The sequence below is a fragment of the Panthera onca genome, chromosome A1 (assembly GCF_046562875.1).
Source record: "Panthera onca isolate mPanOnc1 chromosome A1, mPanOnc1 haplotype 2, whole genome shotgun sequence".
In the NCBI taxonomy this organism is placed as follows: domain Eukaryota; kingdom Metazoa; phylum Chordata; class Mammalia; order Carnivora; family Felidae; genus Panthera; species Panthera onca.
The window spans coordinates 187502961-187515164 of record NC_138339.1 but is presented as its reverse complement, the minus strand read 5'-3'; the positions used below and the strand labels follow the sequence as shown (position 1 = coordinate 187515164).

Below are 12204 nucleotides of genomic sequence, written 5' to 3'. Positions count from 1 at the left end.
AATACTATCCCTGTCTCTTGATTTATGCATATAGAATAATTTTATTTGAAAACATTATAAGCCCAAGATAAGAAAGTGCTAAAACATATAGAAAATGCTAAATCCATTTTAACTAGTCAGTGTTCACATGGAAAAGCCAAGTTGCTATGCAGCAGTGAAATGTGGTGATGAGTCAACTCAACAAATGTTAAAGGGATGAAGAAGGCAATGAAAAATATTTTAGCCAATAATTAATTATAGAAAAACTCTTCTACCAGCTGTAAAATTCATTAGACTAGAATTACCATATATTAATTATTTTCCGGGCAGCTCCATGGAGGCCAGCAGCTTGCACATAACAGTATTCAAAAATGCTTTGAGTAAATGTCATTAATACTCTTCACTGTCCTTTCCCCCTAAAAAAAAAATCACTTAAGCTTTACATAATCTGAAGATGCTATGAAGTAAAAATAAAGAGAAAGAGACCCAGGGATTAGTAACTTTTCAAACTGCTCATATATCTGCTGCTCTGAAATAAAATTCTAAAGTATGGTAGATTCTTTTTTTTAAGTTTGTTTATTATTTTGAGACAGAGAGTGAGAGAATGAGAATAAGCGGGGGAGGGGCACAGAGAGAGGGAGGGAGATAATCCCAAGGAGGCTCTGCACTGTCAGCACAGAGCCCGAATCGGGGCTTGAACTGACAAACCGTGAGATCACGACCTCTAAGCGGGAACATTAATCAACTGAGAAAGCCCAGGTGCCCCTAAAGTATGGCAGATTTTATAGTTTACACTCCTTTCTGCTTAGGTTATGGTTATATAAACTACAAATATCAACCAGTGCATTTAAACATACCACACACAAGGTATTGTACTGGGTGTTGTACACAACAGGAAGACATTTAAAATTTAAGACTTGGAGTCTACTTTCAAGAACCTGAGATTCTAATAATGAAGCTAAAATAAGTAAGGATTACTAAACAAGTGTGCAAGTGATGACTGTCACAATCGACACAAACTAGTTCTAGGCGGAGAATCATGTCACGCCTTCCAAATGGATGGATCTTATAAATAACTTTCTGGAAGAACTAGAATCACCCTTGACCTTTGATTTCAACTTATATATAAGTGAAACAGAGAAAGGCAGTATATCATAATCTACAAGGGTCTGATCAAAATGTCTTGTTTCAAATCCTGTCTCCATCATTTATTAGCTATGAATGAAGCATATTACTTAATCTTCCTAAGACTCAATCTCCTCATATTTAAAACTGTGATAACAGAATCTAGCTCACATTCAATGAATACACAATGATTAGCATAAGATAAGTGCTCAATGTTACATTCTAAAAGTTGGGAAAAGGGGACAGTATAAACAATGTGATGATACAGAATCACAATGAAAGTTCAGCCTTGCTGAAATTAAGACTCACACACAAAAAATAGGAAGATACAAACTGGAAAGGTAAGCAGATTACTGTATATGTTTGAAAGCCAAGTCTAAATGTACGCAACTTATTTAGGAGTGCTAAAGATTTTGATCGGACAAGAAGATATAAACAAGGTTGGGCATCCAGGATGGAACTAGAGGGGAGAAAAAACCCAAAAGTTTAGGTAAGGAGTGTGAGGCCCCCTACTGAGCAATGTCATTATTAAGAATTATTAAAAGAAAGAGACAGGGGCACCTTCAGCTCAGGTCATGATCTCACGGTTCGTGAGTTCGAGCCCTGCACTGGGCTCTGTGCTGACAACTCAGAGCCTGGAGCCTGCTTTGGATTCTGCGTCTTCCTCTCTCTCTGCCCCTCTCCCATGTGCACTCTGTCTCGCTCTGTTTCTCAAAAATGAATAAACGTTGAAAAAAAAAAAACAGGAAAGAAATGATTAACTGATGCAGGAAAGGAATGAAGTAAGGAAAAACCAAAAAATAAAATTCCAAGCCTGGAAAATCTGAGGAAATGAAATGGAAATCAGTGAATTCAGAGAACATTTATTCTCAGAAATGTAATTTGAAGTTCATGGGAGAACCAGGTGGATATTTAGCTAGCAACTAGAATAAGAGGTTAAGGCTTTGAAGAGTGATCAAGTCTAAAGGTACATATGTGAAAAAGTAATGCAGAAACTAGAGGTTCTCTTGGAAAAGCTCTGAAATTCAATGCAAATGTGTATGTAGCATATGCAATATCCTAAGGAAGGAAGTCTTTAATCAAACTTTCAAAGACTCTACAACACACACACACACACACACACACACACACACACACACACGGTTTTTAAGAACCACTGGCACAGATTATAATAGAAACCATCCATGGAAATGAATGTGCAAGAGAGGACAGGAGTAGAAACAGTTGAGGGAAAAAAGGCATGGAAACAGAACTTGAAAAAATACAATTAAAAGGCAAGAAAAAGAACTAAAAAGGGTAGGGCTGATTTGCGAAGAAAGAGAAGCAATGCATTAGGGATTCAAGATATGTGATGTTAAAAAGGCAGCATTAACATTGTTAAATGTTATACATATAGGACAAAGAATATAAAATTTATATAAAAATCTCTACACTTAATTAGCATAAATTGGTAACACTGAAATATGCAATTTGGTTTGAATATAAACAGAAAGAAACTACATGACAAGGGATTAAGAAGTAAATAGTTGGGGCAAAGGAATGAAAAAATAAAGACTACTATTTCTAGATTTACTAGTAAAAGGAAAAGAAAGCTAAAGCTAGTATAAAAGTAACTAGAAGTATGATTTTATTTTTTTTTGTTTTCACTGCTACTGTTGCTGAGTTTTTCTTCCTTAAAGACCAGGAAAGTGAGTTTCTATGCCCAAAAGTGTCTGTAAAAAGAGAAAGATCAAAGGAGGGAAACAGGAATAAAGTTCAGGAGTAAAAAGACCACCTTTCAGTTCTTCCTGTAAAACAGGAACAAAAATAATTTTAACGTGGTGAGAAAGGTATAGTTAACAAGTGTGAGTGAAGGGAGAAAGACTACAAAAGTTCCCAAAGAGGTTTCTTTCTTACACTGTAAAGCACTGATAACCATGACACTTTAGAACTTTATTCCTTTATAATTGCAGCTAGTATTATGAAAATGTAACAGTAAAAAGTGCATACAGTTACAAGAAAGAATACATGGTATTGTGTAGTAGTAAATTAAGAACATGGCTCTACAATCAAAAAAGTCTGAGTTTAAATTACTGTTTAGTCACATGCTATAGCTAGCTGTGTGACTCTGGACAAGTACCTTAACTTCCTGCTTCAGTGCCCCAGTGGCATCACTTGCAAAATGGAGGTAACAGTGCTTACCTCATAGAACTTGGAAGTAATACAAAACCTTTCAACAATGTATGCAAATACAGGTGGGTAGCGCCAGCAGCAGTGGTAGTGATAATAGTAACAGTAGCAAGTAATGTAACCTATTTGTGTTTAATCAAGTAGTATTTAAGGAAGGTCGAAGGGGTAAACTCTTAAAAATGTGTTTCAATTCTTTCAACTACAGAAGAAGTATAATTCTACCTATTATACCAGTAAGGAAAGAGGAGGTTCATTTGCTTAGATTACTCACTAAGTGGCAGAACTGAGATGTGAACACCAGTCCACGTGGATCAAAGCTTGGCTTCTTTCCACTACACATTACCTCCACAGCACTACACAGCAGCAGGAGGACAAAACGAGGCATTGTGTTCTTTACTATTAAGGTCACAAAATAAGGGTACATCATTAAGTCTATCTGCCTTTCCATTTTTTGAAAAATTAAGGAGTTTATTTTTACTTGATTTTAAGGCTTCCCTCCAGCTAAAAAAAGTCCATAATTTTATTAAATTACCACACTTGGTGATGTGTAAACTCATAAAAACGTCTTAGAACACAGCAGAAAATCTTTTCTGTTTAGAAAACAAAAACAGAAAAACCGAACATCAAAAAAAAAAAAAAAAAAAAAAAAAGCTTAAAATTTTTTCCAGGACTTCAAATTAGCAAAAAGAAATGAATGTTAAACACCAACATCTAATTTCATTTTATTATTAGCAAGCATGACTAAGCAAATGTTTTGAGAATATAGTATCAATCTTAAGTATTTTAAGATGCCAATTTTAACACCTACATTTTCAATAATTTATGTGAAAAACCCACAAAACTCAAAACCCTGACATATCTACAGACCTTACAATCATATTAAATGCAGATCTGCCAACTTTCATTTCATGCCAAAACAGTGCAACCAGGCTGGATTTCGTGTTTGCTTTTGTCAATCTGAAAACTCTCTGGCTTCTAAAACCCTTCACTGGCTTCCCACTATCCTTCAATTAACATCCAAAATCCTTAACATGACTCAACAAAGTCTTGAATGTTCCTGCTTCTCTCTCTGAGCTATCCACTGCTATTCTTCCCTTTGGTTTTTTTAATTTTTTCCAACTTGTTTCAATTTCCCCAAGACACTTTTTTTCTTCCATTTTTGGGCTTTCATACAATCTGTTTTTCAAAACCTAGGATGCTTTCACAGTTCTCCATCATTCCCATCTTTTTAGCCTAGCAAACTGCTCTTCATCCTTGCAGGCTAAGATCAAATGTTACCATATCAGCAAAGCCTTTCCTGACCTCCCAGACATATATTTTGACAGCATTCTGGACTTAGTAACACTCACTGGCCTTGTAATTACTTGTTCAACACGTCTTCCCTGCTAAGTGGTAAACAATACAAAGATAGTCCTCTCCGCTCATTTCCCACTATCCCCAATATCTAACACACCGCTCAGTACAAAGTAGATTAAGTACTCAATGTTTGCTGAATTAACATACTCAAAATGCAGAGGAAGTCCAAAACTATGAGATGCTTTACTAGCATGAGTAGCTAGATAGTTCCATACAAGTTCTGAGTTACATCTTACCCTTGGTCCTTCAAATGTTCTCCTTCAAACAGGTGCTATTTGGCAATTATAGTTTTAAAGTAAAACAAAAAAATCCTTTCAGATAACAAATACACCTTAAAGTTTCACAAAACCAAGGTTAGAAACCACAAATCTTAAATAATTGGAATTAGCTTTCAAAGTTACCAAGAATTCATCTGAAATGCAATTAAAGGGACAGGAACTTGGATAAGGGCTCAATTTTACCACAGCAGTGTACATTATGAAAGGACCAATTCCAATTCCTACCAGGGTTTAGGCTGTACTCTAGCTGGCAGTGCCTTATTTATTCTACCAGTAATGACTGCAGTGCTACAGTCATCTGAGTAAGCTATATGATACCTGAAACATGCTTTATTAAAACTGAATAAAAATCATAAGCATACACATGAAGTAACTATAAATAACCTTCTTTTAGATTATGGCATAAAATATAAAGATACTGGATCACCATATTGTATACCTAAAGCTAATGTAACATTATGTGTAAACTATATTCAAAAAAGTTTTTTTAAAAAGGAATGCTATTTCAACTTAAAACATTTTAAGTTTTCTGTTCACCTAGTACTTATTGAACACTAATTACAAGCCAGGCAGTGTTCAAAGATTAATACATATTCATTATTTCCCCCATACAGATGAGGAAACAGGAGGCACTGAGTTAAGTAATTTACCCAATTTTAAACAGCTGGCAAAGTGGCAGAGACGATATTCAAAGCCAGCCATTCTGGTTCCAAAGTTTGTCCTCTCAACTACTACACTACACTGTTGCATATTTTCTCTCCATTTGCTGAAATAAGGGATCTAGAGCACCCCACTTCAATGAAGCTGTTTTGCTAAGGCTACCAATGACTTCTACCGTTCCAAACTTAAGGGCCACTTATCTGCCTTCATCCTTTTCGGCCATTCTGTAACATCCCATCAAGTTGACAACTCACCTCTTTTGTTTCTTTAGTAACATAAATCTCAACCTTCTACCTCAGACCTTGGCCCACCTTTCTTCCCTATCAACACATTCTTAATTAGGAAATCTCCCACAACTCCATAGTTTCAAATACTATCTGCATGACTCCAAATTTCTCTAGTGTTCACCTGAGTTCTAGACTCATAACCCAACAACTTATTTGACATCTAACTCAGATGTATAACAAACACTTTATATTTACTGATCAAAACCAACTATCTTTCCTCCTCCCCTCAATGTGTTCTCCCAGCCTTCTCTATCATCACCCATCCAGTTGCTAACTTCTTAGTCATCATCCTTGCTTTCCCTTTCCCTCATCTCCCACATCCAATCAATATCAGCAAGTTCTATCAGATCCACTTATAAAACATGTTTTGTTGTTTCCACTACCACTCTAATACAAACTACTCACATTTCTGCCTACAATGCCCTCAGAACAGTCTCCTCACATTAATGCCTGCCCCCTTAATCTCCACAAAGCAGGCAGCATTAAAACAAGAACAGGCCTGGGTGGCTCAGTCCGTTAAGCATCCGACTTCGGCTCAGGTCATGATCTCACAGTTTGTGAGTTCAAGCCCCACGTCGGGCTCTGTGCTAACAGCTCAGAGCCTGGAGCCTGCTTCGGATTCTGTATCTCCCTCTCTCTCTCAAGAATAAAATAAATTAAAATAAAATTAAAATTAAAAAAAAAAAAACAAGATCAAATGAGGGGCACATGGGTTGCTCAGTTGGTTAAGCATCTGACTTCAGCTCAGGTCATGATCTCGTGGCTCAGGTCAGGATCCCGTCGGGCTCTGTGCTGACAGTTCTGAGCCTGGAGGCTGCTTCAGATTCTGTGTCTCCCTGTCTACCCTCCCTCCCTTGCTCACGCTCTGTCTCTCTCTCTCTCTCAAAAATAAACAAACATATTTAAAAAAAAAAAAAAAAAGAGTTCAAACCAGTCCCTGCCTGCTTTAAATTATCTAAGGTCTTCTCATTATAAATGAAATCCTAGCTCTTGACCATGGCCTAGAAAATCCTACATAATTTGCCCTGCCAACTTCTCCAATTTCGTGTCCTTCCATTCTCTCCCACCCCCATCACAAGGTTCCTTGCAGTCACATTGCCTTCTTTGTCTTCCTGGAACACACTGTGATCATATCTGCTAAAGGGCCTTTGCACCTGCTGTTCCTTCCGCAAGGAAAAGTCTTTCTCCAGACTCTGACACAGATGGTTTTCTCCTAAGTGTTGTTCAAACGCTAACTCCTGTGAGAAGTCTTCTTATCACCCTTTTATATGATCCTATGTTATTACAACCGCCATTCCTATTTTTATCTGAAGTTATCTTATTTAATACTCCTTTATTATTGCCTTGTCAACTTCGGAATTTAAAAGCTCTATCACCAAAGCCTCCCAGAGTACATAGCAGACACTGGATAAACTCATTAAATGAGTGGACTTTCCATATTTTAAGTTGTTTACTGTAAATCAACCAATCTTGATAAAGCACCTGGATCAAGATATATTTTGTATGTATTACTGTAAAGACAAATCCTTAAGACATTTTTTCAATCTAAAACATTCCGGCACCCTGAAGACACAAACCTACACACACACACACACACACACACACACACACACACACACAATCCATCTACAGCAACCCACTTAAAACTGCTAAATATTCCATATGGATAGATAACATTTTCTTCCTCCTCTCCAACTTAACAAACGTGTAGGTGGGAAAAGGGAATCTTACTGGGTACCTTAGCACCTGTTACATCTTCAATCAGTTAGAAGAGGTGCGGATGAGCCAGATAGCACATGGGAAACGTGGCCTTTCTTTCAGGGACTGTATTTATGTAAAACGTGAGTGGCCTGCACTACAACTGCCCTAATCCCTAATAAGGGCCATTTCACTCCACTTAAAGAAACAAGGTATATTAGTCTGTGGGCAAGACGTTATGATTGGATTCATTAAACGAAAGGAAACCGATTTGGGGGCCCTCGTCCAATGTGTGTGCGGTATGGGGTCGATCTACACATAACGGGAAAACAAGAGAAGATACCAGTTCAAGGACCAACTCGGTGATAAGATAAAGATCAGCTCAGGCTCTCCTAAACCTGGGAGCGACGGTGGAAAAGAAGGAGAAAACAAAAAAACCCTGGGACCTCCGTTCACCGCTTCGGCCTCCATCACAGGCACTTGGGGGAAACTGCACAGATCTATGTGTCCGCCTATCTCCCACTTCCATCCCTGCAAGGAGATAGCCCCCGGATACTCACATGGGCTCGAGAGTCTTGCTGAGCCAGGACTTGAGTGCCTCGAAGTTTTCAATGATCATTTTAGAAACCATCCACAGCGGCCCCGAGGCCCGTCACACTCCTCCGCCCGCCCAGGTCTCGGCCGCTACAGCCGCCGCTGCCCCCGCCCCCTCCTCCGCGCGCCGCCCGCGTGGGCCGCGGTGGGAGGCGCCGGTGGCAGGTTCCCGCGAGCCCGGATCGGCGAACAGCTCTGCGGGTACCGTCGCAGGCCGCGAATCCACGGGGTGCCAGGAGCTCCCCGTCCCCGGACCCCGGCCCGGGCTAAGGCAGCAACGGTTTGCCCGAGCCCTCCCCTTTCCCTCCACCCAAGCAAATCTTCTTGGACCGGGAGGTCGACACGCGCCTAGATCCGAGCTTTCTCTCAGCCTCGGAACCAGGTGGTGTTGGCAACGGAGAACAGGCAAAAGTGAAGAAAGCGAAGACGAAGGGCAGCTCAATGGGAACGATTCGGGGGGTCTTCCCGGCTCCCAGCACCCCCAAGAAGATGGCTGCCGATAAATCTCGCGAGAATTGATGAAGTCTCGCGGTGACTCCCGGAGCCTGCTGGGAAGAGACGTAAGCTCGGCGGAGAGCGCGCTGGGCGAGTGCGGTACTTTGATATTTTGCGTATTTGCCTCGTTTGAGGCCTTTGTGCCTTTTTACGCTTTGGTCCGCTTATGGAATAAAGACTTTATTTTTATGCGCGGAGGGAAAGGCCTCTGACTTCAGAAACAGCGGGAGCCCCACTCGTCCTGTGTATAGACGGCTGTGGCGCATCAGCCGGAACGAACCTGCGGACTGGAGCGCTCCTTGAGAGCGTCTACACGTTGTGCGAGGACGCACGGCGGCCAGTGGGTTCCAGGTGTGCTGTACTGCCTCCTCCGTTTATCTCAGTGTCCTGCAATACCGTATAGTGTGTGCTGTGGTGTGGACAAGGTTAGGAAGCACAGGCTGGTATAATCTAACCCAGTGAAACTTCCAGAGGATTAGTGTTTTGTCCAGAATTACTCAACTTGATGGTAGGACAGTAATGATCTAGGAATGCCCCAAAAGAAAGGTGAGATAATCTTACTAGTTCTCTAATAGTTTTCAAGCATCTGAAACTTCAGACTTTTCCCTGGCTAAAGATAAGAACAGTGTGTTTTTAATTCTCTTTATGTAGAGCCGATTCAGTCACAGATAGGGAAAATAAATAGTATCAAAAGACAGAGCCTTCATATCAGCATCCTAAATTAACTTCCCTTCTGAGGAAGTTTGGATCCTGCCTGAATTGGTCTATTTGCTATTATTTACTATCATTAAGGTGCTAGGTGGAGGTGGGGGCGGGGACGGGGTAGGAGGCGCCTGGGTGGCTCAGTCGTTGAGCCTCCGACTTTGGCTCAGGTCGTGATCTCCCGGTTCACGAGTTAAGGCCTCCGTTGGGTTTTGTGCTCACAGCTCAGAGCCTAGAACCTACTTCAGATTCTGTGTCTGTCTGTCTGTCTCTCTCTCTCTCTCTCTGTCTCTCTCCCCGCCCTTTCCCTGCTCCCGCACGTGCTCTCTCTCAAAGTAATAAAATAAAATTTAAAAAAAGGTACTAGGTGGGATTTTGCAAAAGGTCTAGTACCTGTAAAACTATAATGAAATGAAAATAATTTGCAATATAAAGACGCTTAGAGTAAGTAGACAATGAAAAGCTCTTTAATGATAGATAGTGGTAGAGTAAAATTGCCCTTAGGAGCCCTTTTTTATAATTTGCTAGATTGAAGTGTCCTTAAGCAATAAGTGGGAAAGATTATCAAGAAAGCTAGACATTTGTTTTAAAATATAGCATGTAGAGTAGAATGAAATTAGAATTCAACCACTGAATAATCAGGGTGTTGATTAAAGTGATTTAGCTGAGTGAAATAAGCCAGAAACGAAAGGACGAATATTGTATGATTCCACTTACGAGCTACCTAGAGTAGCCAAACTCCCAGAGATACAAAGTAGAATGGTAGTTGCCAGTGCTGGGCCGGTAGGGGAGGATAGGGAGTTATTCTGTAATGAGTAAAATGTTTCAGTTTGGGGTGTGGAAAAAGTTCTGGAGATGAACATTGTTGATGGTTGCACAACAATGTAAATGTACTGAATGTCATTGAATTGTACATTTAAAAATGATAAAAATCATAAATTTTATGTATATTTTACCACAATAAAAGTGATTTTTTAATTTAATATTGCTGTGGGAAAAGCAAAATCCTAATTGTTTAGCCTGTTTGATAGGTTTGTCACGGGCTGACTCCAGCATTGTTTTCAACTTCATCACCAACTGTTCCGGACCTGGCCTTCTGCTCCAGCCTTCCAAAAGCTAATCATTTTTCTTCTGTCAAATATTGTATACTCCAGGCAAACTGACCTGCTCACCCTCCCCTTCTGCAAACATTTATATCTATCATTTCTACAAGGAATGCCTCTACTTCTTTCTCTGGCTGCTCAAACCTTACCCATTCTTAGTACCACTGCTAGTATATGTTTGAAGTCTTTTTTTATTTTCCATAAATAATAGCAACAGCCTTTTAATCTCTCTGCCTCTTAGGCTGCCCCCATTATCATTTCATCTTCAATTGCCTTTATCATCATTACCTTTAATAGTAATCATTGTAAAACTTGAATCTAATCATGTCACTTCCCTGCTTACAATCTTCATCAACTCCCATGTTGTCTTCAGGATACAAATCCAAATTCTTTAACATTCTATAAAAGGCCTTTCATAATCAAATCTCTACCTATTTGCCTTAGAAATTTCCTTCACGGGGGCGCCTGGGTGGCTCAATTGGTTGGGCATCCAACTTGGGCTCAGGTCATGATCTCACAGTTCACGAGTTCGAGCCAGCCCTGCAAGGGGCTCTGTGCTGACAGCTCAGAGCTTGGAGCCTGCTTTGGATTCTGTGTGTGTGTGTGTGTGTCTGCCCCTCCCCTCCTCTCAGAAATAAATATTAAAAAAAAAGAAAAGAAACTTCCTTCACTGCCTTTCAGCCATTACTTTGAGCTATTATTCCATGTTCCTTGAGGGAGGTGTGTTCTCTCACTAAATGGAGCCACTCTCACTAAATGGAATGTTTTTCCTTCCCTTTCACTTGATGAAATCCTACTCATCCATCATAATTCAGTGCATACAGCATCACCTTTGGAAAGCCATCCCTGACCTCCCTGCTCTAAAGCAAGAGTCCCTCTGAGGTTTTCTCACACCAGCCTATGCTTGCCTCTGTCATAACACTCACTGCTTTATTTTTTGCAAGTATCTGATTATCTGTCCTTCAGTATCTATAGTTTTGAGTTTTGAAGTTCCTGCTCCAAGCATAGCTCCTGATATATACAGTCAGTTCTCAATTCTTGAATGATTAAGTGAAGCTTTGCCACTTGCATGAGATCTTCCCTGACCAATGAAGCTGACAGCAACCTCTTCCTCCTCTAAATCCATTATACAGTTGTTACTACTCCACACTTAGTCGTCAGTGCTTTGCAGCATGCTTCTCTTTCTTAACCATTAACATTTACCCCTTATCACTTTAGTACTTCTTTGGCTGTGCCTTCAAAGGTGATCATTAGCTAGTGTGATTATCAATGCTGCTAAGGGAAGACGAAAATAATCTCCATAAAGTACTTTCTGCATTCAATAACAAACATTTCAGAATGTTCATTATTAGGTTACCTACTTAACATTTTCCAATAAACTTTCAAAGTCCTGTTTCTTTGTTAGTGATGTTGCCTGGAATGACTTTCCTCATTGCTCAAAAACCAGCTTTTCGGGGTGCCTGGGTGGCTCAGTCGGTTAAGCGTCCAACTTCAGCTCAGGTCATCATCTTGTGGCTTGTGAGTTCAAGCCCCACATCTGTGCTGACAGCTCAGAGCCTGGAGCCTGCTTCGGATTCTGTCTCCCTCTCTGCTCGTCCCCTATTCTCACTCTGTCTCTCTCTCTCTCTCTCTCTCTCTCTCTCTCTCAAAAATAAAAAAAATATTTTTTTAATTAAAAAAAAAAAAAAAACCCAGCTTCTCACTGATGTCCTAGGCGAAGAAGGTAGATGCCTCTTGGTTTCTACCTGTAGGATAGGA

At 40.1% G+C, this 12204-nt stretch overlaps 1 protein-coding gene across 14 annotated transcripts in view; it reads right to left on the bottom strand.

The window, feature by feature from the left end:
* The window catches only part of RBM26 (RNA binding motif protein 26), an 88643-nt gene extending 79999 nt beyond the window's left edge, over positions 1 to 8644 (bottom strand). For 7 of the 14 annotated variants that reach the window (XM_060636876.3, XM_081795023.1, XM_081795020.1 and 4 more), the window contains exon 1: positions 8113 to 8644. In XM_060636876.3, the coding sequence (XP_060492859.2) occupies positions 8113 to 8183 (71 nt within the window). In that variant the 5' untranslated portion in view covers positions 8184 to 8644. Of the gene's footprint in view, positions 1 to 284; positions 386 to 8112 lie in introns of those variants that run through there. The other 7 variants (XM_060636882.3, XM_060636883.3, XM_081795015.1 and 4 more) reach the window with 1 other exon arrangement.
* Positions 8645 to 12204: the final 3560 nt, after the last annotated feature.